This window comes from Protopterus annectens, chromosome 3.part1 (assembly GCF_019279795.1).
Source record: "Protopterus annectens isolate FY-2018-M chromosome 3.part1, PAN1.0, whole genome shotgun sequence".
Lineage (NCBI taxonomy): Eukaryota > Metazoa > Chordata > Ceratodontiformes > Protopteridae > Protopterus > Protopterus annectens.
Window position 1 is genome coordinate 67,692,806 of NC_056732.1, and position 27,294 is coordinate 67,720,099.

General features: G+C 41.6%; 1 protein-coding gene across 4 annotated transcripts in view; it reads right to left on the reverse strand.

The window, feature by feature from the left end:
• ZHX1 (zinc fingers and homeoboxes 1) overlaps positions 1-27,294 on the reverse strand; it is a 496,423-nt gene that overhangs the window by 159,676 nt on the left and 309,453 nt on the right. For all 4 annotated transcript variants that reach the window (XM_044066580.1, XM_044066582.1, XM_044066579.1 and 1 more), the window contains one exon: positions 23,020-25,878. In XM_044066580.1, coding sequence (XP_043922515.1) covers positions 23,031-25,721 — 2,691 coding nt within the window. In that variant the 5' untranslated portion in view covers positions 25,722-25,878 and the 3' untranslated portion in view covers positions 23,020-23,030. The remainder of the gene's footprint in view (positions 1-23,019; positions 25,879-27,294) is intronic.

Here is a 27,294-nt window from a genome sequence, read left to right on the forward strand (position 1 = left end):
ATACTTAACTGACAATGACTGGATGGTTTATAAGTGATGTATAATGTTTGCAATTACAGTTGTTTCAATGTTGTCTGTGATGTAAACTTTTTGCAGCTATAGTGGTATCATTTGTATGTTTCATTTATATAAATGTAACATTGCCTTTGTCATATGTGAAAATTTAATAAAGATGTTTGGATAACAAAGAGACAATATGCTGATGAATCACAACAATGCAAGATGTCTGTAATACACACTCATTAGTTTAAAGAACACCACAACACATAAAAATAATAAGTAAATAAAAATGGAGACATGTTTACTAGCTACTTAACATAGCAACTCTATTAAACAACTTATCTATATTTATACATTTTACATACATACATATAAATATTTCAGGCATGAGCAATAATACCCTTCTAGCCTGCAAAGTTATATTTACAGTTTAACCTCATTTCCATTTCTTACATATTTTTAGCTATGATCTTGCTTTAATTCCACTTCTGCATTTTGTCAAACTGTATGACATTCTTTCAGAAAGTGGTATAATTCTTTATTCTATTTACAATTTTCTGTTTGTGTCTTACTCCATGGAGCTCAGGTTGTGACTCAAAAGGGTCTGTCAGTCACCCACTTACATGGTTATCAAGCTGAAATTAGTAAGTAAACAAACAGCTGAATAAAGAAATAACGGAAATAAATTAAATTATTGCATACAGAGGTTAAGTTTAATTCAAAGTACCTTGGAGAATACATCACACATCTATTTGCTGCTTTCATTACTCATTAACATACACAATTAAATGTTTGTTTACAGGTACCATGTTATCTGTGTACATTGTTAGTACTCTTACAGGACACAAAACACAGTATGGTGTTTTCAGAAACAAAAACAGCACACTGTGTAAAACTAAACTATGCAGTTATTGTTGTCGTGCATGGCATGTGCAATTCAGAGATATCTGTAGCACAATCATGGTAGTACGAAAATTTGTGTGGTCAGTAGTATATACTAATGGTGATATAATGTCATTCAAATTACATGAATTATGGAAATACATTCATCAATACACTGATGTTTTTGTCTCCATATATATTCTGTATGCAGCATGAACATTTGTAAGATACTTGGGAATTATATATTACGTTGACAAGTTCATAGATATATATTAGGCATGCAGTTCAAAAGACCATCGAGAAGTATAGCCAGCTAAGCCCAAGCACTGTCGAGTGACTTAAGCTCCATGATTAAGGAACACCATGCTATAAACCCCATAGAGGACTTATAACTTCCCAGCTATTCATCCAGAATATTTCTGAATACAAACCATGTGCAGCATTGCTTGACATGCATAGGAAGTTTATTCAGTAAGTATAGGATTCCCTGGGATAGAAATCTGTTGTACCAGCCATGTTCTATTTCTGTGTCTATAAAAGATTACAGTCTTTGGTGTGGATGTTCATGGTGGTGTGTGTTTTGTATAGCTATATGAGGTCAAGCAGGGTGGAATGGGCCATGTACCCTGCTAAAGAACAGCACTTTGTCTGGTGAAGAATGGCATACACAGCAAGAACTTCACATATCAAAAATGTCATTTGAGCCCTTGATATAAGTATCACCCTGAATAGTAGGCAACAGTAAGGATTATGGAAAGTTGTACAAGCTCAGCAAACTTTGTAGCCTTAGTGTAAATATCATAATTTGATCTTTTAACACAAATTTTATGTTATTCCTTTTGCACCACAACACATTGCAGGTAATGTCTGCACATTCCAGAAGATGACATATAAGACATGTGTTTCCATTCACATGGAAGAGCACCAGCAAGGTACCATGCAATCAAACATGTAGGAAACTCCAGTCAACAAAAGGTATTGTTGGAAGGTGTGATGTTTGTCTTACAGGTAACGCCTAGGTTCTGCAAATAAAAGATGACAATGTTAGGCATGTTAGAAGAGTTTAGTTTTCAGCCAAGTTTCATAAGCATTGGACTTCCATCTTCCTAATTTCTTGATGTTCTCCCATGATCCCCTTACCTACCAATGCAGCCAATGCAGTGACCTTTGCCTAACATACAAGGCCATGTCAAACCCAGATTTGATGAATATGCTTCACCTCAAAAAATCTAGATCCGTCAGAGCCACAAGGGCGGGAGACTTAAACCTCGACACGGCTATTAATAGGACGTGCTGGAGGGATAGATTCAACACCCAAAGACTCCCTATGCTGTGGAATAAAATCCCGGTATATGTGAGGCAGAGCACCTCGCTGGCCTTGTTCAAGAGAAATCTTGACCAATGGATGGGAGATCGCAGATATACCCCAGGGATTACCTCAGTGTCACTGCTCAACAGAGGCACAGCAAAATAATGGGTATAGTTCCTCATACTAAAGGGGTGGCGTAAGCCACAAAACTATGGGCTAGGCTTGTAAATGCCCTCGGGCAGATAGCCTAGTATGAACCTATGAACCTATGAACCTACTGTTCATGAGAAGCTGCTCCTACGCTACATGAGTGCAGAATCTAATTGAGCATGGGTATACATTTAAGGTCTAAGCTTCATCACGCCATTGTTTTCTTCAATACAGCCCTCACCTGCAGCTGGATACGCAGGGTACCCTTCTCAAGGTAGAAAGCTGTTCCTTCTTAAGAACCACTATATAATGAAACTGTGTAGGGAGACTTTTGTGTTGAAGGTACAGTGTTTGGTAATGTTGTAGGCACTGTATTATATTCCATTCTGTGTCTCCTGAGGCTAGAGCCAGCCAATGGTTCTTCACCTCTTGATCAGCCATAAGTTGCTCCTACTTACCATTATAATGTTCTTATTCTGACCAATTGAATGCTCCCACATAGGCCTGATAAACAACAGGCTATGAAAAAAGTACAGTTGTGTACACTTATCATAAATGTAGATGTTCGAGTGTATTCACTGTTGCAGTCATCACACTTGGGTTATCTGCCTGCAGGTAGCCCTCAGTCGACCCAAATACCAGAGTCTTGGGATTTCTGCATCGGATGCTGTCGCTTCTTCCATGACGTCAGGTCATCAGGGGTATAAACCATGCAGCCGACGTCATTACATCAGTTTTTCTTGCCCCAGATGTCAGGAGCCCCAAAAATAGGAAGCAATTACATGGTGTGGAACACCCCCAGTAAAAAGTAAATACCACTGTTATAAGATATGGCCAAAAAAAAAAAAGGATAGGCAGAAAGTATACAGAAGTCAGGGGGCTGGATGGAGGGTATAGTACAGTTGTGTACACTTACCATAAATGTAGATGTTCGAGTGTATTCACTGTTGCAGTCATCACATTTGGGTTATCTGCTTGCAGTAGCCCTCAGTCATCCTGATTATAAAAGTCTTGGGTCCTGCATCGGTTGCTGTCTCATCTTCCGTGACGTCAGGGGTATAAATCATGCAGCCGACACCATTACATCAGTTTTTCTTGCCCCAGATGTCAGGTGCCCCCTAATGGGAAGCAATTAAATGTATATATACAAGGTTATACATCCAACAAAAAAGCAAATACACCAAAAAACGTTTAAGCATAGTAATGGAGAATAGAGGTATAGCCAAAAGAAGTCAGGGGGCTGGAGGGAGGGTAACCAGGACTGCAACAGTGAATACACTCGAACATCTACATTTATGCTAAGTGTACATAACTGTACTATGTTCTTCGTGTTTCACTGTTGCAGTCATCACACGTGGGTAGATTCCCAAAGCAAAGGATGGGAGGAGGAATTTAGATAGCATTAGGACCAGCTATAAGGCCCTGCAAAACTGCAGTGGCAAAGCCAGCTCTGGATTTAGAGAAAATTGGCAAATGGTAATGCTTGGTGAAAGTATGTACAGAACTTCAGGTAGCAGCTTCTAGGATGTCTCTGGTAGGGACACCTCTGAGACAGGCTGTAGAGGTAGAGATGCAGCCCTGGTTGAATGGGGTCTAATCTCCTGTGAGATAGGTTTTCCACGGTGCTTACAGCAGAAATGAATGCAATGGCCTATCCATTTAGAAATGGTTTGCTTTGAAATAGCCTTGCCCTCTGCCCCTGCTGCAAATGCCACCAGCAGTTGTTCAGATTTCCTTTGAGGCTTAGTCCTGTCCAAGTAAAATTCAAGTTGTCCGTGCACATCTAAGGAGTACAGTATCCGTTCCCTTTTGTTCTGTGGATTAGAAATAAAGGTTGGCAAATGAATGGATTGATTTAAGAGCCACACTGGATACCACCTTGGGCATGAAGGAGGGATTGGTCCTGAGGGACACCCTGGTCCGCATGAAAGATGATGAAAGGCTCCACTGCCACAAGGGCCTGTAATTCAGATACGCTTCTTGCTGAAGTTATTGCTAAAAGGAAAACTGTTTTCTAAGAAAGGAATTTTAACTCTGCACTTGCAGCTGGCTCAAAAGGAGGAAGAGTAAGTTTTTCCAGTACAAAGTTAAGGTCCCAGGCTGGAGTTGGGCCTCTCCTGGGTGGTCTTAAGTTTTTGACCCCTTTGAGGAACTACTTGAGCAGTGAGTGAGAAAAGATTGGTGGTTCTGTGTTGTAATAAGCTGAAATGGCTGAGGCGTGAGTTTTAATGGAGGAAAAGGAAAGGCCCTTGTGAAGCATCTTAGTTAAGTATTGAAGAATCTGAGGTAAATTGGGTGCTGCTGTGATCATCCCTTGAGTTTGGTTCCAGGCACAGAATCTTTTCCATTTTTCAGCATAAGATTTTCTAGGATAAGGCCTCCTTGCCTCCAAAATGACATCCAACACTTGTTTACTGAGGGATGGTAACGGAGAGATAAGGTAATTAGCCAGGCTGCCAGGTTCAGGGTTTGAAGATGAGGGTGCAGAATCTGGCTCTCCTGCTGTGACAGCAGGGTAGGGGGTCTGAGGCAGGTGCAATGGGGATAGCTGTGACACACTGTGCAAGAGGGGGCACCAGTGTTGGCATGGCCAGTCTGGCACAATCAGTATCATCCTTGGTTTCTCCTGTATGATCTTTAGTAGTACTTTGGAGAGGAGAGGCAGAGGAGGAAAGGCATAAACTGATAGATTTTTCCAGCTGAAGGACAGGGCATCCACTTTCCAAGCTTGTTTGTGGGGAGTCCTTGTGCAGAATTTGTCCAATTGGTAGTTCTGGGGGGAGGCAAACAGGTCTATATCTGAGCTCCCCCATTTGTTTATCAACACAGTGAAAGTCTTTGGTTCTAGTTTCCACTCGTGTGGGTCCATGAGATTTCTGCTTAGTTCATCTGCCAGTGTATTTAGTTTTCCTGGCAGGAATTCAGCCTATAGATGCACTTGGTAGCTCAATGCTGTGTTCCACAGAGCCATGGCTCGTCTGCAGAGGGGGTAAGAATGGGTACCCCCCGCTTGTTTATGTACCACAACAGTGGTGTTCTCCATCTTTACCATTAATTGTCCTGGAAGAATGTGGTCCTTGAAGGCTGTCAGAGCATTCTGTACAGCTAACATTTCTTTTTGATTGATATGCAGGTGCATTTGACTTGGGTTCCATTTGCCCTGAATGCACTTCCCTGCCAGGTGAGCCCCCCATGCATAGCCTGATGCGTATGTTAGGGTTTGGGTGGAAGGGGGTAGAGTGAATGGTAGTCCCTTGTTTTGGTGGCAGGCCTCTGCCCACCTCACGAATTCTACCCGTAGGCAAGGTATGACAGGAATCATTGCTTCTAGATCCTGAGAATGTTGAGACCATAGGCTTTTTAGATACCATTGTAGTTTCCTTGTATGTAGTCTTGCATATAGAATTAGTAGAATGCAGCAGGCCATGAACCCCAAGGCTTGCAGTATTTGCCTTGCAGATAGCAAGGTTTTTGTGGCCACTAGTTTTAAGTGAGTTGTCAAATTTGTTTCTCTGGCGTGAGGAAAGCCATCTGGGAAGTTGTGTTCAAGCTTGCTCACAGGAATATAATTTGTTGACAGGGTACCAGATGTGATTTCTTTTCGTTTATGGTGTACCCCAGACAAGTTAAAACCTTTTGTACAAATGCCAGATGATTCAAAAGTACGTCCTGGCTTTCTGCCTGAATTAGACAATCGTCCAGATATGGGTATATTTGAATATTTCTTTGCCTGCAAAATGCAATGACTGGAGCAAGGCACTTTGTGAATACCCTGGGAGAAGTAGATAAGCCAAAGGGCAGTACAGAAAACTGGCACTGTATACAGCCTGTTTTGAAGCGTAGGTATCTTCTGGAAGATTCCCTGATTGGGATGTGCAGGTAGGCTTCCTTTAAATCCACTGTTGCCAACCAGGCATCCTTGCCTAGCATAGGAAGGAAATGGTGAAGAGTTAGCATCTTCAATTTTGGAATCACCAAAAAGTTGTTTAAGGTAGAAAGGTCCAGGATAGGACACCATGAGTTGTCTCTTCTGGGTACCAGGAAAAGTCTTGAGTAGAAACCTTGTCCCTTTTCTCTTCTGGTACAGTTTGAATAGCCTTTATGCTTAAGAGAGAGAGTATTTGCTTTTGAGCCTTTGCCCACTGATTTGGGGTTAAATCTGGCCAACTGTTTGGGGTTGGTAACGTGTGGAAGTGAAATCTGTACCCTTGCGAAACTATATTTAAAACCCATTTGTCCTGGGTAATGAGTTCCCAGTTTTTTGCCTGCAGAGCAATACTTCCCCCTAAAGGAGCAGTCAATTGAGGAGTGCTTGGAAGTTTTAAAATTAAGTCATTGAGGCAGTTTGCCATAGTGGGGAGTCTTACTACTCCCCGATTTGGAAGTGGGAGCCCCCCACTGCTTAGTCCTGTGCGTACCCTGGGACTGAAGCCTGGGCGTTCTGCTGGTTCTGGTTTGGACTGAGAAGGCCTGAAAGAGGCAGAAGAACCAATTCTTAGAGGGCCAATGCCTACTAAATCTTGGAGGCTGTACTTGTAGGAAATCTTTTAACAGTCTGCATAGATTTAGAATTTTCGTCCATCTTTTTAAGAACTTCTTCTGCTTTGTTGCCAAACAGGTGGTCTTGGTTTAAAGGAGCCCTGCAAGATGCCTCTAGTGAATCAAAACCACATTGCAAAGTATGTTTTCCAACCTGTTCAGCAGAATGCATTAAATCCTGTAAATCCTTATTTCTGCACAATCAGGAATCAACATAATTTTCTGTTTACGCAATCCAATAATATACTGCTGATACTTTAACATATGAAACTGGCAATTTAATGCTCTAATGGCCAAGGTTGCAGAAGTGTACACCTTCTTACCCCAGCTATCCAGCGCCCTGGAGTCTCTATCAGAGGGGGCAGGATTTTTGGCAGTAGTAGCCTTAATGCCCTTGGGTCCCTGTGAAATGGTCTCAGGATCCGCAGTAGGATTTTTAAAAAGGAACTTGCGAGAGTCAGGAACCCTGTAATATCTATCAGGTTTTCTGGAAACAGGAGGTAAAGAGTCAGGGGCCAAGCTAGATTCTGAAAAGGCATCATCAACAATGTCTAGTACAGGAGGGATAGCTAAAGACCTGTGCTGGGGCAGGAGTAAGAAATCCCTCAGCCTTTTTATAATTAGAGTAATCCTGGCCTTCCCAACAAAAATGCTCCCTAAGAGTATACAAGGTTTCACCAAAAGAGAAATCCTCTAGGGTGGAAGTACAGGGAATAGAGTCCTCTGCATCAGAATCCTCATAAGTAGATAAGGGTAAATCCTGGTCATCAGAGGAAACAGAAATTTCAGAATCCTAGTCAGAAGTATCATAAGCAAATTCAGTCCTAGGTCTCTTAGAGGGGGAAAGTTGGCTTCCCCTGATTAAAATAATAAGGTCTTCAGCCATTCTTATCATTTGTTTTTTAGGCATAGAGACCTGACCGTGCAGTCTGGGCATCGGTTTTCTAGGCATGGGTCGAGGTTTAGGCCTTGAAGCAGAAGATGGCATCAGTTTAATATGCAAGTCAGTAGGCCTGAACACAGTCTCAGAAGCCGGTGCGCCTGCACAATGGCTCCGGACCCATCCAAGGTAGAGACATCCACAGGTTCCACAGTTGAAGCATCTCACGGCACACCGGACTCCGAATGAGTCTCAGTAGAGACCTGCAAATCTAAAGTGGCGGATACCAGGGGCTGCGAAAGCGCCTCACTGAGTACCGGCGAACTGGCAACTAGCTTAGGAGAAGCATCGTCAGCAGCTTTGGACCTAGGCGGCCTGTCTCTGTCTTTATCTTTGCATTTTTTCAGAATGTCGGTAGTTGGGTGGCTTACCAAAGCAATATCTGGATAATTGAACCGAGAAACGAAATATTTAGTTCGTTGTTTAAATATGGCACAAAACCGACAGAGAGGTACGTCGTGGTCAGGGCCTAGGCAAGGAATACAGTAAGAATAAAAATCTTTATGAGGTATTTGCTTACCACAAGAAATACAGTTATTGACTTTTACTGACATTGGTTAAGAAAAAGTTTCTCGAAGACTTCGGTTCCAAAACTCGAAAATGAAAATTTCAGGAGTCGGCCGACCGGCACTTGCAAACTGCTTCTGCTTCGGGCACAGCATGGCAAGAAAGACTGATAAAATGGCGTCGGTTTCATGCTTTATACCCCTGACTACCTGATGTCATGGAAGATGAGACAGCAACCGACCCAGGACTTTGTTAATCAGGCCAACCGAGGGTACTGCGAGCAGATAACCCAAATGTGATGACTGCAACAGTGAAACACGAAGAACATCCACATTGCAAAGTATGTTTTCCAACTTGGTTAGCAGAATGCATTAACTCTTGTAACTCTTTTATGTTCTGCACAATCAGGAATCAACATCATTTTCTGTTTAATTAGTTCCATGATGTTGCTGATACTTTAACATGTGAAACTGGCAATTTAAAGCCCTGATGGCAAGAGTAGCAGAGGTATATACCTTCCTACCCCATCTGTCTAATGGCCTAGAATCCCTTTCTGAAGGGGTAGGGTTTTTGGCTGTAGTAGCCTTAATGCCTTTAGGTCCCTGGGAAATGGTCTCTGGATCCGCAGTAGGATTCTTAAATAGGAACTTGTGAGAGTCAGGTATTCTGTAGTACCTGTCAGGTTTCCTGGGAGCTGGTGGCAAAGTACCAGGGGTAAGACTGGATTCCATGAAGACATCATCTACAATTTCCAGAACAGGAGGGATAGCTAGAGGCCTGTGCTGAGGCAAGTTTAAAAATTCCCTGAGTCTTTTTTTGGACTGTGGGTAGTCTTGGCACTCCCAGCAGAAATGCTCTCTGAAAGTATGCAGGGTTTCACTGAAAGAAAAATCCTCTGGTGGGGAAGCAGAGGGAATGGAATCCTCTGCATCAGAATCCTCATAGGTAGATAAAGGTATGACCTGGTAATCAGAAGGATCAGAGTCAACGGACTCATGATCTGAAGAATGAGAATGAAAATCAGTTCTTGGTCTTTTGGAGGGGGAAGGCTGGCTTCCCCTAAAGTAATAAGATCTTCAGCCATTCTAAGCATTTGTTTCTGTAGCATGGGGGCCTGAGAATATGCTTTGTTCGTCGGTTTCCTAGGCACAGTGCGAACTCTGGGCCTGAAAAATTCTGTATTTTTGGTTTGAAACAAAGTAGTCAGTTTAATATGAACATCGGAAGGCCTGAATACACCCTCAGAAGCCGGTGCATTCACAGTGGCACCGGACCCATCCAAGGTAGAGACATCTGCAGGTTCCACAGTCGAAGAAGCATCTCGTGGCATACTGGACTCTGAATGGGTCTCAGTAGAGGCCTGAGAATCTGTAGAAGAGGGTATCAGAGGCTGCGAAAGCACTTCACTGAGTACCGGGCAGGCTGGTGACTAGCTTAGTGGAGGCGTCGTCGGCAGTTGTGGACCTATGTGGTCTGTCTCTGTCTTTATGTCTTTATCCTTGTGCTTTTTTGGAAGATCGGTAGTTGGATGGCTTATCAAAGCCATTTCGGAATATGGAGAACGAGAGCAAAAGAATTTAGCAACATAAATAGCCCATTGACGAATAGTTCAGGCGTTGAACAGGGCACAAAACCGACAGCGAGGAACGTGGTGGTCTGGGCCTAAACAGGTGACGCAGTAAGAATGAAAATCCCTGTGAGGTATTTGCTTTCCACAGGCAAGACAATTATTAATTTTTTCTGACATCGCTTAGAGCAAGAAAAAAGGATCCCCAACGGGGTACTTATCTTTTAGAAGACTTCAGGTCTGAAATTCGAAAAATGAAAATTTCAAGAGGCGGCCGACAGGCAATTGCAAATTGCTTCTGCTTCGGGCTCCGCTCGGCAGGAAAAGCTGATGTAATGGCATCGGCTGCATGTTTTATACCCCTGATGAGCTGACTTCATGGAAGAAGTGACAGCAACCGACGCAGAAATCCCAAGACTCTGGTATTCGGGCCGACTGAGGTCTACCTGCAGGCAGATAACCCAAGTGTGATGACTGCAACAGTGAAACAAGAAGAACATCAATCTCTTGTATTATTGATGACATATCATTTGGAGTTTGTCCCATAAGGCTCACACCATTATCCCATTAGTTTGTGCAGCCAGCTGACAGTTCCCCAGGTGTAATGCAGCCTTCAACTTTCTTTAATTAGCCTGTAACAGTAGCAGGGTGTGCCCTCCATTGTTTTACTGCTATGAGCCATACAACTGGACAACCTTGCACATTCCTATTGTCTCTAAACTGCTGTAGTACTCTTTTGTAAGCCACCTAATTACTTGTACTGAGGGTGTTTATTAGCTGTTATTGTCATATGTCCACAGATACTGTGAATGGATTTGTACCCACAATGGTACTGGTGCTGTTTCAATGCCACTCTCTTAAATTGAGCCCACTGTGAAAGCAACATAATGTAAAATATCCAATTATTCTTCGCCTCACCTTTTTTGCTGATTGGACAACACATGTACAGCTCAGGCAGGGAGCAATCTGAGCTGGGAGTACCTTATTTGCCTTCTGTTTGTATATCCAGGAAGAACACCCAACTCTATAATGGCAAATTGATGTCTGCATGTAATTACTCTTAGCCACCTGCTATTCAGCTTGCTTCCTCCAAAGTACCCCCCCTCTTCAAATTCTTAGGGATATGGCAACAGTTATCTTGAAAAAAAAAAATCTAGTGCAGTCTGAAAGTGTGCCTACATACAAGTAAGATTATCATCTCTAAAAATGTAGATGACTGAAGGCAAGAATGCTCTGTTGAGTCACACTTTTAATAGTCTTGTCAACTGGCATACAACAAATGGAAAGGATTGTTACCTGTAAAACTAGCAATAAAGGGTCAGTGACATGGATGCTGTTAGAAGCAGCTACATTGTCACCTTAGTCAAAATATCTCCCTGAATGCTAGTGTATGAGTGTACGCATGTATATATCTGTATATCCACCAACACACATACACACACAAATACAGAGACAGATATTTAAATAGACTCAAATACATATGTTATATACATACACACACACACACATATATATATATATATATATATATATATATATATACATACATGGTTTCACTTCAGAAGCCTGAATGATCACAAGCCTGAACTGCATAAGCCGGAAGACGAAAAGCCTGAAATTTCATAAGCCAGAAAACTCAAAAGCCTGAATCCCATAAGACTGAAAACAGATAGGATACATATACTGACTGAAGACAACACAAAACATATTATACTCCACCAAATATAAGCAGGGGGGCAAGCCCCCCTGCACCCCCCATGTGGGATCTGCACCTCCCACGCCCCCTGCTAATTAAATATATCAACTCAGAGATTGCACTTTTGTGTAGTTTAGTGCAATCTTGGTATATTCCGTTGGTGAAGTTTCGGTACTTCGAAACCCACTTGTGCAAAACCACTTGTTCGAAGTACTGAAACTTCGAAAACTGACTAAGGAGATCACAATACAGAGCAGAATGGAAATATTCCCTTTTCCTCGCTGTAGTGTGATCTCAGAGTTAGTATATTTAAGTAGGGAGGTGTGTGCCTTTTTTTTTTTCAGTCAGCCGATCCGGTGACTAGACTTCAGCAAAAGTGCACTTTCGTTGAAATGCACTTTCGCTGAAGTGGGCATCTACTTTTCTTTTTCGAAGTAATGAAATTTTGACATAGATCCATATATATATATATATATATATATATATATATACATATATATATACATATATATATATATATATATATATATAAATATATATATATATATATATATATACACACATATATATATATATATATACGTATGTGTGTGTGTGTGTGTGTGTGTATATACACATACAAATATAAATGGATCTGTAGAAACAAAGATACACAGCAAAATACATTTTAAACCCCAAAACAATTAAAAGGTTATGTCTTACCATAACTTGGCATCTGTGTTGTCTTCCTTTACTCCTCCTCATGATAGGGTCTCAGATCCATCATTCAGGTCTGGCTCGGCCACATTCCATGGATTTGGATCTGACTCTCAAGCTACTCCCTCCTACCTATAATACCTTACATCCACCCAAACACCTCAGATTGACTTTGCTGATTTCATACATCCATCACCATACAGCAAGGAACGGCAGAAGAGGCTCAGACATGGGACATAGGAGCCCCTTCATAATCCAGGCTCCTCTAGAACAAAAGAGGCAGGGGGAAAGTGAGGAGGAATGAATGAAGACAACACAGATGCCAAGTTATGGTAAAACATAACCTTTTAATCTGATGTTGTCTTCTTCATTTCTCCTTACAATAGGGTCAGAGTCCCCAGATATGTACATCCCGGGTGGCCCTCATGGAAGGATATACCAGAGCACCATCGAACCAAAGGAGGCCCTGCTCCTGGATATGACATCCAAGTTTTAGTGTGATACAAAGGTGTAACTGTTAGACCATGTCTCTGCTGTACAAACATCATCAATGGAGGTTGTAGAATAGAAAGCCAAAGAAATAGCCATAGCTCTGGTTGAACGTGCCCTGGGAGGTCTAGGTAATTCTAATTCTTTGAATGAGTAAATGTACAAAATGCAGCCAAATATCCATTTTGCCAAGATCATTTTAGACACTGCTTGTCCAAGTCAATTAGATGAAAAAGCTACAAAGAGCTGATCAGACTTCCTATGTTGTTTGGTCCTGTGTAAGTAAAAACAGAGCTGTCTAGAAGATGACGAATATACTCCTCTTTATTACAGAAATTTGGAAAGAACACTGGTAAGTGGATGGATTGACCGATATTGTTCTCGGTGGCTACTTTGGGCATAAAGGAAGGGCTGGTGCATAAAGACACACTGTCTTTATGAAAAACTATGTAAGGAGGCTTGGAGGATAAGGCTTGTATTTCAGAAATCCTCTTGGCGGAAGTTATAGCCACAAAAAGACTGTCTTACATGACAAAAATGAACAACCAGCAAGTTGCGACATGACAAGTGTCCCTGGGTCAAAGCCTGCAAATCAAGAGTGAGGTCCCAAGGAGGGAATGGGTCCTTGATTCGAGGCCTTAAAAATGAAAACACCTTTCATGAAAGATTTGCATTGCCTAAAAGTGAACAGAGAATGGAATTGACTTGCAGCATAAAAACTGGAAATAGCAGCTAACTGAAGCTTGATAGTATAGACGCTAACACCTTCCTTGAATACAGTAATAAGAAATAAAATGTCTGAAACTGGTGTTGAGGAGGGATCAATGTTTCTGCTCGTGGCCAAATAACAAAACTCTTCCACTTACTGGTGTAGACTTTTTTGGTGGATGCCTTTTGAGAGGCTAGAAGAATTTTTCACACCAGGGACTTAAGCCTGGACTGTCTCACTGGGGTTGAAGTGGGTAAGCCAAGTGGTCAATTTGAGGGCATGAAGATTCGGATGCTGCTTCCCTGATGGGTGAGAAAGGAAGTCCTGATTTGGCTCTAGTAACCAAGGAGGATATTTCAGATGAGACTATAGGAAGGGGAACCACAACTGACAAGGACAGAAGGGGACAATGCGGATGACTGAGTTCTTCAACTTGATTGCCTTCTGAAAAAACTTCGGGATGAGTGGAAAAGGAGGGTAAGCATACAGGAGACCCAGGGGCCAATCATGGACTAGTACACCTCTCAGGGACTCCCTGGAGGAGGGATCAGAGTGAAGAAATTGCTGCATTTGTTGTTGAGGGGAGAGGCAAAGAGCGCAGCAAGGCTGACCCCAATGGTTGAAGATCATGTCTGCCACTGATTGAGGGACCACTTGCGCGGAACCAGGAGTGATCTGCTGAGTCTGTCTGCCAAATTGTTGGTTTTCCCCAGGATACACATTGCAACTAGAAGGCAGTCTGATGATATCCCCCACTCCCACACCATCATGGCCTCCCTGCACAAGGGGTAAGAACGGATTCCTCCTTGTTTGCTGATGTACCAGAAAACAGACATGTTGTTGGTATGTACTGCAATAGTCCCTAAGGGGAGATCATCCTGAAAGGCTTGCAACATTAGGATGACTGCTCTCATCTCTAGGACATTGATATGCTACCTGGTCTCAGTAGGGGACCACGTGCCTTGGATTATCTTCCCACTGTAATGCCCCCCCACCCGAAATGAGAAGCGTCCATAGTCATGATGGCTATAGGGGGGTGTTTAAGAACAGTTTGCCTAGAAGGAGATTGTCCAATTGTATCCACCAGCTGAGGTGACGGTTGCAAATTGGAGTCTATCTGATGGGAAGGACAGTGGCTGAAAGAGGATAAACCATTGCACCACTAATGTCCACTGGAGAACCCTCATGAAGAATCTGGCTAGATGGACTAATAGGATAGCTGCTGACATGGATCCTAGAACATGTAAGACCATCAATGCGGGGGGGGGGGGGCTGTTGGGACAGTAATTCCTGCACCTGATTTCTCAGAGTGGTAACTCTGTGTAAAGGAAGAGAAGCTATCTGATTCTTTGTGTTCAGCTGTGTCCCTATAAATTCTAGGTTCTGTACCAGAGTCAGTTTGGATTTGCTCAGGTTTATGATGATGCCCAAAGAATGTGATAACTCAATTAAGTAATCCCTGGCTTGTATTAGCTGATGCCTCATGGAAGCAGTAAGGAGCCAAACATCTAAATATGGAAACACCTGGAATCATCTGAAACTCAAGTGAGCTGCAACCACTACCATGCATTTGTTGAACACTCGGGGGGGGGGGGGGCTGTGGTGAGCCCAAAGGACAGTGCTCTAAACTGGTAATGATTGGCTCCTAGCCAGAAGTGCAGATATCTCCTGGACTGCCTGTCTATTTTGATGTGGTAGCACGTGTCCCTGAGATCTAATGATCACATCCGGTTGTCCTTGTGCAACAGTGGCAGAATGGACTGAACAATGACCATTTGGAACTTCAACTTCTTTACATATCCCTCCAACTTGCTTAGATCCAGGATGGATCTGAGGTCCCCTGTCTTTTTCAGCACCAAAAACAAGTGGGAGTAGGTTCCAAATCCTTTTTGTTTGACTGGGACCGCTTGGATGACTCTTTTGCAACAGTTGTTGAATTTCCTGTGCTGCCTGCTCCCTTTAACTGGGTGACACACCAGAAAGGCTTTTGGAATTTGGGGAAGGAAGAGAAAAGAGAATGTAATAGCCTCTGGATATTATGCTTAGCACTCAGCGGTTTTGAATCAACTGGATCCAGGCTTCTGGGTGTAAAGCTAGTTGGCCCCCAACTGCCTCCAGAGATAGACAGTTGGGTAGCACTTCAGGAGTGCTGGTAGGGCTTATCAGAAAATGATTCCCTAATGCCCTGGCTCTGTGGACCCCCTCTGCCTCTAGGGTGGTGTCTACCATCAAATCCTCCTCATCTGCCCCTAAAGAAGGGTTCCCCGTGCGGGTCCTGGAAAGGCCCTTGGGATCTACAAAACCACATTTTCTTGCCTCCACATTGGTTCCTCAAGAAGGTCCTCTGGGGGGGTAGAAAATTTGATTTGAACAGCAGAAAGGTTCCTCCGGTCCTTTTTGCTGGAGGTGAGAGTATTTCACCCTCCGTGGTATGGGAGATCAACCTCATCAATAAGTTGGGAGACGGACAATACAGTAGTCAGCTTGGGAGAACTTTTCTTAAATTTCTCCTCAGACATGGACTCAGACAGAAGCTGAGAGTTCCTTGATCATATCTCTCTGAAGCCGGGTAAAATGAGCCAGGTAGTTCAAACAACCTCAGTGCAAAGTTGGCCGATGCGTAAATGCACTTCCCAAATCTGTCCAATGCTCTGGACTCCTTAATAGGTGGATGGACATTAGCAGTTTCTTCTGCCAGCTCTTTCCTAGTGGCTGCCGCCACCACGATGGCATCAACTACAGGACCCCTACTTCAATGTTTTCTACCTGCAGGGGGTACCAGAAACCTATCGGGGCATTTGGGTATGGGCTCAATGGTGTCCAGTTCCTTCCATACTTGGTGGGACACTAAATCAACCAGAGCATCTGCGGGGGGGGGGTTACCCAGGATGTAGGTAGGCCAAGAAGGAGGCTGGGCAGACTACCTACCTTTCTGTTTCAGGATCTCTAATATGTCCCCAAAGGAGACGTCTTCTGGTGGGGATCAGGGGGATCCTTCCTCCTCATTGAAGTCAGTGTCCTCGGTTAAAGATACCAATGGGCAGTCAATGTGACTCCTTTTGCATGTCTTCTTCAGAGGGACTTCCACAGCTGGGTACTCCGGGAAAGTGTTGGAAGAAGGGGATCCCTCCTGACCAGGGAGTTCCTGGTGGCCTCTCAGGACAGGAAGACTCATGGTAGGATGAATGGGTTCAAGGTCTGGATCCGACAGGGGTATGGGGGTGGACTGAGGGACATGTATGGTCGGATCTCCAACTTGGGAGAAAACTCTATCTACTATCTGAAAGGCTGAAGGACCGGGAGAAGCCTTTTCCATCTCCCTGAAGCCGAAACCACTGAGGGAAAACAGCCAGGACTCACTCCAGATCTGCGACCTCCAAAAGGGATCAGACCCAAACTGCCAAACACCAAGGTGCCTAGGGGAAGAGATGGCTCCAAGGACAGAGTCAACCTCAGTCCCCCGGATCCAGCACCAAAATGATGCCTCAGCCACCCACTCTGCTCCAACAGAACTAGAACATGACTAGCCAAGGGAATCCTCGGCATCAAGGAAGGGAGCTTCCCCTACACCAATCCGGGCACACATGGCAGTCCCAAATCCTGTGACCCCAAAACCAAAGGTCGGATTGGAGAAGGAGTTCTGATGGTATGGCCAGGGTGGCGGATCCGATAGGGGATGGAGCAGAGATCACCCCCATCTGGATCTGGGCCTTGAGGAATCTCCTTATCATCCTGTCTACATCTGCCTAAAACCAGCTTCTGGAGGACCTGGAAAAAGCCAGAGAGAGAGGTTGGGAATGCTTTGATCTGGAGGAAAAAGCTAGGGACCTAGTCGAGGTCCTCAGATCCTGAGACAAAGCAGCTGATGAAGGTGGAGGAGAAATGGTAATGACATCCCATGGATCTGAAGGAGCTGATGGATCCAAATGGGGAGAAAATTTCTACGGGTCCCAGGAAGTTGGGTCCAAAAATTTCTTCAACTTCTTAGTCTCAAGACAGCCCCTCGGGGAAACTAGGAGAGACCTCTTTGCTGCCTCTTTGGTGGTAGCCGGTGGGGAAGAAGACGAAGCCAAAGAAAGCGTTTGAGCCTCCAGAGCCAAGGAGGTTCATAGCTTCATAACTAAGCCTAGCCAACAAGGTTCCCTGGCTTATGCCACCCAAGAAAGTTATTTTCCTGTGCCAAGGGAAGAAGGCCCCTAAGTATCAATTTGTTTCTTTGGTCAGCTAACACATGTGGATTAAAGGGAGAACAAATTGAACAATCAGCTTTTAAATGTTCAGCCCACAAACAATATACGCACTCCTTCTGGGTATACTGGTTAGGGGATTTTGTGCGCACAAGAAGTGCAGCAATTGAAACCCGGCGAAGGCTTGTCAGCCATGACCAGAAGCCTGCCAAAAATAAATCGTCAAACCTAGTTGACATGACACTATCGATATCACTGACACAGACCTAACTACTAAACTACAGGTAAGTTTTAAGTCTTAAAGTGTAATTTTTTTAAGTTTAGTGAAAAGGCAATTAACGATAAAAAGATAGAACTTTTTTATTTTTTTTTTACAGGAAAAAGCTCGCGCGCACACACACACACACACACACACACACACAGGCACACACACACACACACACACACACACACACACACACACACACACACACACACACACACACAGGCACACACAGGCGCACACACACACTAAACTGAGAAGAGATAAAGAAGGGAGGACTTACAGTACCAGCTATGAAGAGTTTAGCAAAAACCCCGAAGGAAAATATTCCCACAGCTTCAGAGCACAAGACCCAAGTCCAGGCACAGCAAACGAGATCTGAGGTATTTGGGTGGAGGTAAGGCATTATGGGTAGAAGGGAGGAGCTTGAGAGTCATATTCAAGTCTGTGGAATGTGGCCAAGCTGAATCCAAAGGTCAGATCTGAGACCCTATTGTCAGGAGGAATGAAAAAAACATCAGAAATATATGATAAACACATAATGACACTGTGACGATAGGAGGTACTACCAGCCATGCCAGAAGTAGGGCAGTGGATGTATGACTTGTGCCAATACAGCTAGCTGGAATTTTGTAAATAATTATATGTCATTTCTATATCAAACTGATTTGTACAGAAGCTTGTCCTGAAAATGTATTTGTGAGGTTTACTTAAGTTAAAATGTATCAACAGTGCACCCTGCTGGGATGAAAAGAAATGTACATGGGTTATTTTAACTGAATTAAATGTATACAGTATGCTTTAATAGAGGACACTGGGACATCAAAGGTTAACCAGCTAGCTTACTTTAGGAAAAATAAAGGAAATGTAAATAAGGTGTAAAACCACTAAAACAGCACCTGCAGTGCTGAATAAAACCAGACTAGGTGGGTCTGGAAGAAGCCTTTGTTCATTAGATCAGTAAAAAGAAGGGAAGCCCCAGACACTGCCATAAACATTTAAGATGTGCATTGTAGCTTCTGTGCTAAATTCCTGTCTCAGCTTCAAAGGGGGTTACTGTAAGAACCTAGAGTCAGGTGACCAGATGAGGTCATTCTGCAAGCCATTTTGGATATTATATTTTACAGGGAGTAATCTCCAAGGATGGAGTATTCTGTTTGGGGAGCTTGACTAGAAAGACTGCTTACGTATTTCATTGTGCGTTGTCTATCAATTAAGTTATTAGGGAAGAGTAATTGTCCTAGATTCAGTCAGGAATATAGTGAAGCTTAGTTTAGATATTGTTTTTCTTTATTTGTCCGAGTCTGTCCATCAATGTTCTTTTCAATATTCCTGTGATTTGAATGCTGTGGTTTACTGTGAATATACATTCAGTATTTTCACACTCTTATTAATTACTATTACATATGCTTAAAACCTTTATTGTGACTGGTCCTTGTAAAAAGTACTTAACCTTTGACAGTGCTTATATTTATTTGGTGACACTGTTTGGGGCACTCCAGAAGGCCTAGCTGTCTTGGTTAACTACTAACCTTTGTATTCATGTTACTATCACACAGTATAATTGGATATCCTTTGTTAAGAGCCTTAGAGTAACTGATTGTGGAGTGTCTGGTGGCAGTGATAACTACCTTATACTCTGGGCAGAAGGGGGCACAGCAGGCAAATCTATGCCAGCCTTTCCCATGTGTGTGTGTGTGTGTAGAATCAGATCTTACAATGTGTGTGTGTGTGTGTGTGTGTGTGTGTGTGTGTGTGTGTGTGTGTGTGTGTGTGTGTGTGTGTATGTGAGTGTGTCAGCTACATGGAATAGGGACACGAAGCACTGGGTTCACAGAGAGGGTACTGGAAGTCTTGGCTTGGACACTCGACTGAGGACCCAACCCTACAGCTGAACCAGTAGGGAGTCCTATTGGAGACCTTAAGGGAAACAGATAGAGAGATCCAAACCCCAACTGAGTGTGTTCCCCATGTGCTCTTAAAGGAAATTGTGCTTGGTGCCGAGAGTTGCATTTGGAAGTACTGACTGTATCCATTTCTATTCCAAGTGCATGCCCCCTCCAGTGTAAGTGGTGAGGATTCAGGTTCCTTGATTACTGGCCCAGCATGAAGACATCACAGACACGTGCATTTATTTATTTAAATTATTATGTACTTCCATCTTGATAAGGGGGTAGGTGGTCTACTCAACACAGCCTTCTCAATCACAAGAGAGGCCTCTTTGAGAAAAATTATGAGAATTCCAATACTAACAGTGAAGTACACCACTAAAACAATTATGTGCACTGCATACATAGTTTTAATAAAATACACACATTACCACATATTCAGCATATACAAATTTGACAGACATTCATGAATGTCTTGAAATGCAAGCCTGTCAGTAAGACATAGCAAGGCTGTGGTTTTACAACCACATGAATACAAACTTAGATTATATACTGCATGCGTACTTATGCACGTATATAGGAAAAAATTAGGAAATATAGAGGCTACATTCACCTCGACTTTCAAATGGTAATCAGTGTTAACTCTACTGCAGTCAAACATTCAGGAAAGGAGTGAGAGCTCCATACATTTTACCACAATACAGGGAAGAAAAAAGAAAATAAATTTAGTTGGATGGAATCGGTATTACACAAACAGTTACTGTGTGACTCCTGAAGGGTATCAGCTAATGGGAAAATACTTTTACAAAAGTAACAAGACTGGTAGCATTGTCGCCTCACAGTAAGATGCTGTCCAGTTCGATTCTCAGCTAGAGCGTCTTCTGCGTGGAGACATGCGTGAATGGGCGTACCTTCGTTGAAGGTTGTGCATCAGGGCTGGTAACTCGGCACGTAAAAATCAACTACCAATCATTAGCGGACCAGAGTTCCACTGTGGCGACCCCTGACCAGGAAAAGCCGAAAGACACAACAACAAGACTGACTTTGAAAGTTGACTGACATTTTCATTGAAAAGTCACAAGATTTTATTTTTCTAGAATATTAGGACATTTGCAACTCAATGGTTTTGTTTGCAAGGTGCAACTGTCCAAAGCAATGCTGTCCTGTGAAATGAGGGAAAACTGTCCGATTATAAAGGTATGTCTGCATGAGTACATGCACTAAATAATGGTATGTCTGCACATGCAGTAATAAGCAACACTGTTGCAGACTATATGAAAAATAATTATCAGTGAAGGGTAAAAAGCAAGAAACAAAAACTAACAAAACAAAATTCAATTGCCTAGGCTGAGATAATCATTCCACAAAGGTTTACAAAAAAACAAGCACATACTAAAGAAGATGTAATTTCAGTGCTGCAAAGGCTGCAGATCTGAGTATGATTAGATAGCATCTCTGGCTGAGAGTATACCAGTCATTCAACTAATCTAATAGCCTATGGGTGGGGGAAGGAAATACAAAAGGACAAACTGTAAACTTTTAGCACTTCTAATAATAACTCACCCCACTGTAGTTTGTGAAATCTGACCAGCAGTATGCCAACAATCTTCTCTGAAAACCCTGTCTCTGTGTGAACATGTGACTTACACAGAACTAAAATGTAAACAAAGTCCTCTAACAAGAGACTGGTATTATAAATGGTATAGTGCCCCTTTAAAGGACTGAAATATCCCCTTCTGTAACATACACCAGAACCACAGGTTCAGAATCCTTCACAGCCACAGTCTGACATTTTGCTTTACATCTGAATTCTATTATGGATGTTGTGCTTTGGTTTGGTATGTAAAGCACAAACATGGGCCTGGAATACTGACTTTATATTATGTAACATGTAAAAGCATATATATTTCCATGGAAAATCTGAAAGGTATCATAACTAATATGCTGTGGTTATGAGCAACAACAGGATGATCACATTTAGCTCTCCACTGTAATCAAAGCCTTAAGGGTATTACAGTAAACTGTTCTTTTTGTAGCTGAACATCCTGCTGTTACAGCCAGAAATTTTCATAATAAAATGTTAAAGAGCATCTCAAGAATTACCTTTTACATGCATCTGTTTGGTTCACATTCCTTAACGTTTTCTATTGTATCTAATCACCATTTAGGGTGTCCGTTTAACTTCTGCTCGGCATGCATACTACAAAAATGACCTAGTATGCATATTCACTGAGTTGTCATTACATCAGAAGTAAACATAATTATTTCTCCTGAATGTGGAAGATTTTTGACACTAGAATTATGACCTTCCTCCATAATTCTGGTATGCACACAGTAAAATATACTACATGAAGATGCAATTGTGTGTGTGTGTGTGTGTGTGTGTGTGTGTGTGTGTGTGTGTGTGTGTGTGTATAGCTAGAATCACCAGATAATGCGTTTTATTCAGATTAAAATAAACAAAATCCACCAATGCTGTGAATATATAATGTTGGTGGGATTTTAGATCTGAAGGAGTACATACTTATGATTAAAAGTTTTCATTTTAGTTTTTATATGTCAAGACATAAGTTACATAAAACACATTTTATTAACGTTCAAGCAGCAGCATTTTCAATGCCTTTGAGGGTTGATGACTACTCCAATGAAGTTTTATAGATAATTATGTTTGTAATATTTTCATAAATTTCATGAAAACATTGAACCATTTGCACATACAGGTGCTGGAGGAAGCTTCCAAGACTGACAAAACGTTTCTATACACCCAAAAAATCTGAACACTAAAAAAAGATGTGCAAAGACAACTGACAATGCAGAATGAACAAAAGACATTCTATTCAATACAGGCTGCATTATGATTAAAATGGATCAAGCAGTGAAGACTTGCCCTATGCCTGGTTGAGTAATATAATGGTGTCTGTGTAGGGGGAGAAGGAACAATGATCAAGAAATGGACTGCAGTAGGAGATAAACTACACTAGACAGCAAAGATCATATGTTGTGAAAATCTCCAGCCAGGAAAAGCAGCTTTACAAAAATAAAAAAAATAGTTTGAGCAGAGTTATTAAACATCAACAGAAATTAATGTGCATTAGGCAAGGGCAGTATATTTAGGAAACAGGGCAATAGCTTTTTAGTGAAATTATCTTTTTGTCATCTAGTGCATAATTATTAAAAAAAAAAAAAAAAAAACATACCTTGTGTATGTTTAGTCGTCTGACTTAGAAATTCTTCGCCTTGCACTAGGAGGTTCCCAAATATCACTTTCATCAGAATCATTTTCTTCATCTTCATTCTCATCATCATCATCATCATCATCAAAGTCATCATCCTCTAAACCTTCACAAAACTCTTCCTCATCTTCATCATCATTATCATCAAATAGCTCCAAACCCAGTACTTCTCTACTCTGCCTTTCTGCAAACCACTCCCTTACTTGTTCATAACTCATGTGAGATCTGGCAACAAGGTCATCCAGGTCTTGCTCATTTAGGAATCTGTACTTTAAGAAATAATCCTTAAGTATTGTTTTTCCAGTTTTTATTTTAATAATGGGTGTTCCCCTATCCCAACTGTTTGACCTTTTGCTTCCTGTGGATTTTCCTCTTTGTTTCTGCCTTCCCTTCCCTTTTGTTCTTCCTTGTTCCCTTTTCCTGCTGGCAGTTTGTCCACTTGGATCATGAATATTTCCACCGTGGTATTTATAATACCATTTCAAGCCACCATTCTTCCAAACGTACCTAGTATCTCCAAACCAACCTACTATGTCAGTTCTAGGTAAGCCAGTTTTTTCTGCTAACTGATCATATTCTTCAGCTGATGGCCACTGTGTATGAACAAATACACTTTTAAGAATTTGCAACTGCTCTTTTGTCTTTTTACCACCCTTTCCTTTCGCAGGCCGCTTCAGTTTAGAAGGTGCATTTTCATCTGTGGGTAGCACATCTTCAAGCTTTTTGTTCCCTACATCACTATCTTGGCCTTCATGTTCCTGTTCTTTCAAATTGTTTGTATTCCTCTTTTCTGAAAACCAGCAATCAATTTCTCTTTTTGTATGTTTTGTTTCTGTCTGTAATGTGTCTAATTCTTCATCTGCTGGGCCAGGAGACTTCAAAAAACTCTCTTCCAGTACCTGGAGCTGTTCAGGAGTTTTCTCTTTAAGCTTTTGAGAAAATGCAGGAAAGCTATCAAATGCAAATGACTGCCTATGAAGCTGAGAGTCAGTCAAAGGTGATTCTGACACTTCATCACCAGAGTCAATAACTACAGCAGTATTAGTATCACTGTTCACAGTACTGTCCCAAATAACCTTTGTATTCTTTTGACTATATCTTGTATCACTAAAAAATTTTTTTATCTCTGCTCTAAAGAGTCCTGTTGTTTTCATAAGTCTTGCAATCTCTTCCTCTTGAGGAAATGGATTTTGATGGAAACTTCTTTTCAGTTCTATCAACTGTTCTTTAGTTTTCTTGGTACGAATGTTAGAACCCTCCATATTCATACAGTTTTCCTGCGGAAGGGATTTAGGATCTGGAACGGTTACTACACATTTTGTTTCTACAGGTGCTTGGATTGTTTTACTTGTCTGAATACTTCCCTTTGGCATCTGCGGCTGGCTAGGAAGCCCTGCTACTGTCAAAGCAACTGGTGCCGAAACAGGTACAGTATTGGGACTAGCAACCTGTGTCAGTACCAGACCTGGTTGCCCAACAATATGACAGGTCTGCAAAACTGGCTGTAAACCATTGGTAGTTGCAGAAATTTGTGTTGGAATTACAGCAATTGTCTTAGATACTGTATGTACAGAACCACTGAACTGTTTTCTCCTTGCATCTTCTACCTCCTCAGGGGTCCAGCTAATACCATGCTTCAAACGTTGTGCACAGAACCAAATTTTTACTTGCCCTTCTGTGTATTTATTCTGAGTAGAAAGTTTTTTAATTTCTGATGCCGTTGGATATGGGAATTTGTTATACATGTTAAGAAGCATAGCATTGTTGTCCATATCAGAGTTGTAAGATGGAATGCTTGTGACTGGTACTAACACTTTCTGAAGATTACTTTGGTTTGGCCGAGTTTGTACAGCAGAAATAACTTGGGAAAGTCCTGGCTGGATTACCGTTGCTGGCCCAATGATGGTTGTTTTATTATCTACAGGAGGGGAAGCAATTATACTTTTGGTAACAGGCTCTGCTGCTTTTGGATGTTCATCGGCTACTATTTCCTTAGGATTGGACTGCTCATTTCCATTTTCACTCTGTTCAACATCTTCCGATGAACTGTGCGTCACAGTAATTCTTTTAGCCTCAGTTTTATTCTTCATCTTCATGATTGGAGTTTTGGTAATTGAAATACCTGTGGCTGATGTTGATGTCACTGTTGCTGTCGCTACTCCGCCATTCTCATGCTCTACCCCTTTGTCATCTTGAACAAAATCATCATTTAATGTCATACTATTAGTCATCTGTTTAAAAACAGTTTCATTATCGCGTTTAAGTATACCAAGTTTAAAATTCTCTTCTCCAGAATGATACTTTAAATTATGTTCTAAAAGAGTATCAAAAGTTTTGGTAAAAAAATTACATTCAGCACAGAAGTAAGATGAATTAAAAACAACATCAGGATGTTTAGAACCAACATGAAATGTATATGCATTCAAGTCAGGTGTTTGAAAGAGACAATATTTACAATCATAGCCACCTTCGAGCTTTGTTATTATTACATTTTGACCACTGGAACTGTGCTGTGCTTCACTTTCTTCAAGTGTGGGACTCTCTGCCGTCAAGTTTTCAGAATGCACTTCTGACAAAGGAACCTTCACAAGACCAGAGATCATTTCTAGATCTTGTTCATTAGCAAGAACCATGCAAGGGGTTGTTGATTTCCTTTTACTTGCCATTTTAGTTACGGAGGTGCAAAAAATCTGGCTCGTGTTTAATTAATTTGATAGAACTTTCTCTTCTGTATAAAGGAAAGATTTCAATGTTGAGGCATTCACCTGTCCCAGTATATCCATCAGCAGCTACTGCAGTACAGATACATGAAGACAGTTCAACCTTAACAGAAGGAAAAAGGGACAATTAACTGAATTGATGAGCTAGCAGGTAATACAACAGTCTGCATAAACATTTAGTTATAAGCAAGTCAGATGTAAAATTGTGATTTTGTAACTTATTTGTTCTACATATTCTTCCTTTCTCGCAACAGGAATGAAAAAATGCTCTTTACTCAGCAGAAGCCCTACCACAACAGGAAATACTGCACCACATTATTATATTTTGAAATGGTCCTTCCCTCCAATCCTACAAATCATTATTTTACACCATCAACTTTACATACACCTGACACAGCTCAACTTTCCCTTACTTTCAGGGATGTCATTGGTTTCGTCTCAATGAGTCTCTATCCAACACAAAAACTTTTGTGGAAAAAAACTATGAGAATTAAAACTACAAAGCAGCACTTGCAATTATAGATACTTTACACCCAAGAAAATGCAAGTTAATACAAATAATGTTATTCTGAACAATACTACTCAAATAGAATTTGTCCAAAAAATACATGGAACCTGATCAGTGTCTGTATGTATCAAGCAGTACTTAGGCAACTATCAGTCAAAAATGGCTACCGGTGAAGAAGTCGTCAAACTGTTGCTTAAGTGCCTAGGAGCTGAATACTGACTCAAGACTACACCAACTGTTAAAAAGATTACATTAACTGTTCTGCTATTCAGCTAAAACAGTCAAGTGTAATGGCCAACATTCTGTACACATACACCATCATTTTCTTTACAACTATACAATTACAAAAATCTGCTCAGCAAATTAATGGTATGAATCGCAATCAATAAAGGAAAATATTAAACATTAGATCAGCTTAAACAACTATATCAATAAACCTTTTAAAGCATGATGTTTGTAATGAAGCATCCCAGCATGTGACATTTGTGTTACAATACAGTCATTTTTTCCTGGCAACTCTATCAACAGAAACATCCTTGTGCAACACTCAGACGCAAAGGAAATGCATCATATGAGTGCAAACACTGCTGTCCAACAAAGCTTAACAAAAATCAGCTTTTTTCCACAGTCAGAAAATGCAATGATGATGCCTACTTCTTAGTTTGTTGCTATTTATACATGAAGTACGTTTAACACAGTGTGTCTAAGAACATTACTTCACCTAATTCATTTCCAGAACATTCCTTTAAACATACCTCCATTCCACAGTTTGCACAGGATGTCTGACTAAGCAAGCAAAACTCAGTAATACGACTTCAATCACACACGAGAGCAAAGTGAAAAACTTGTAGACTGTTGAGATATAAATGTTAACCAAGGGCAGGAGGTGGTGAAAGAGCTGAAAACAGTCTGGTAGTCAGAAAGGTTAACAAAAGACACTACTACAAAAGATTAAAACTATTAGATTAGAACTAGTGATATCAAAAGGCAAAGATGGACAATATGAATACT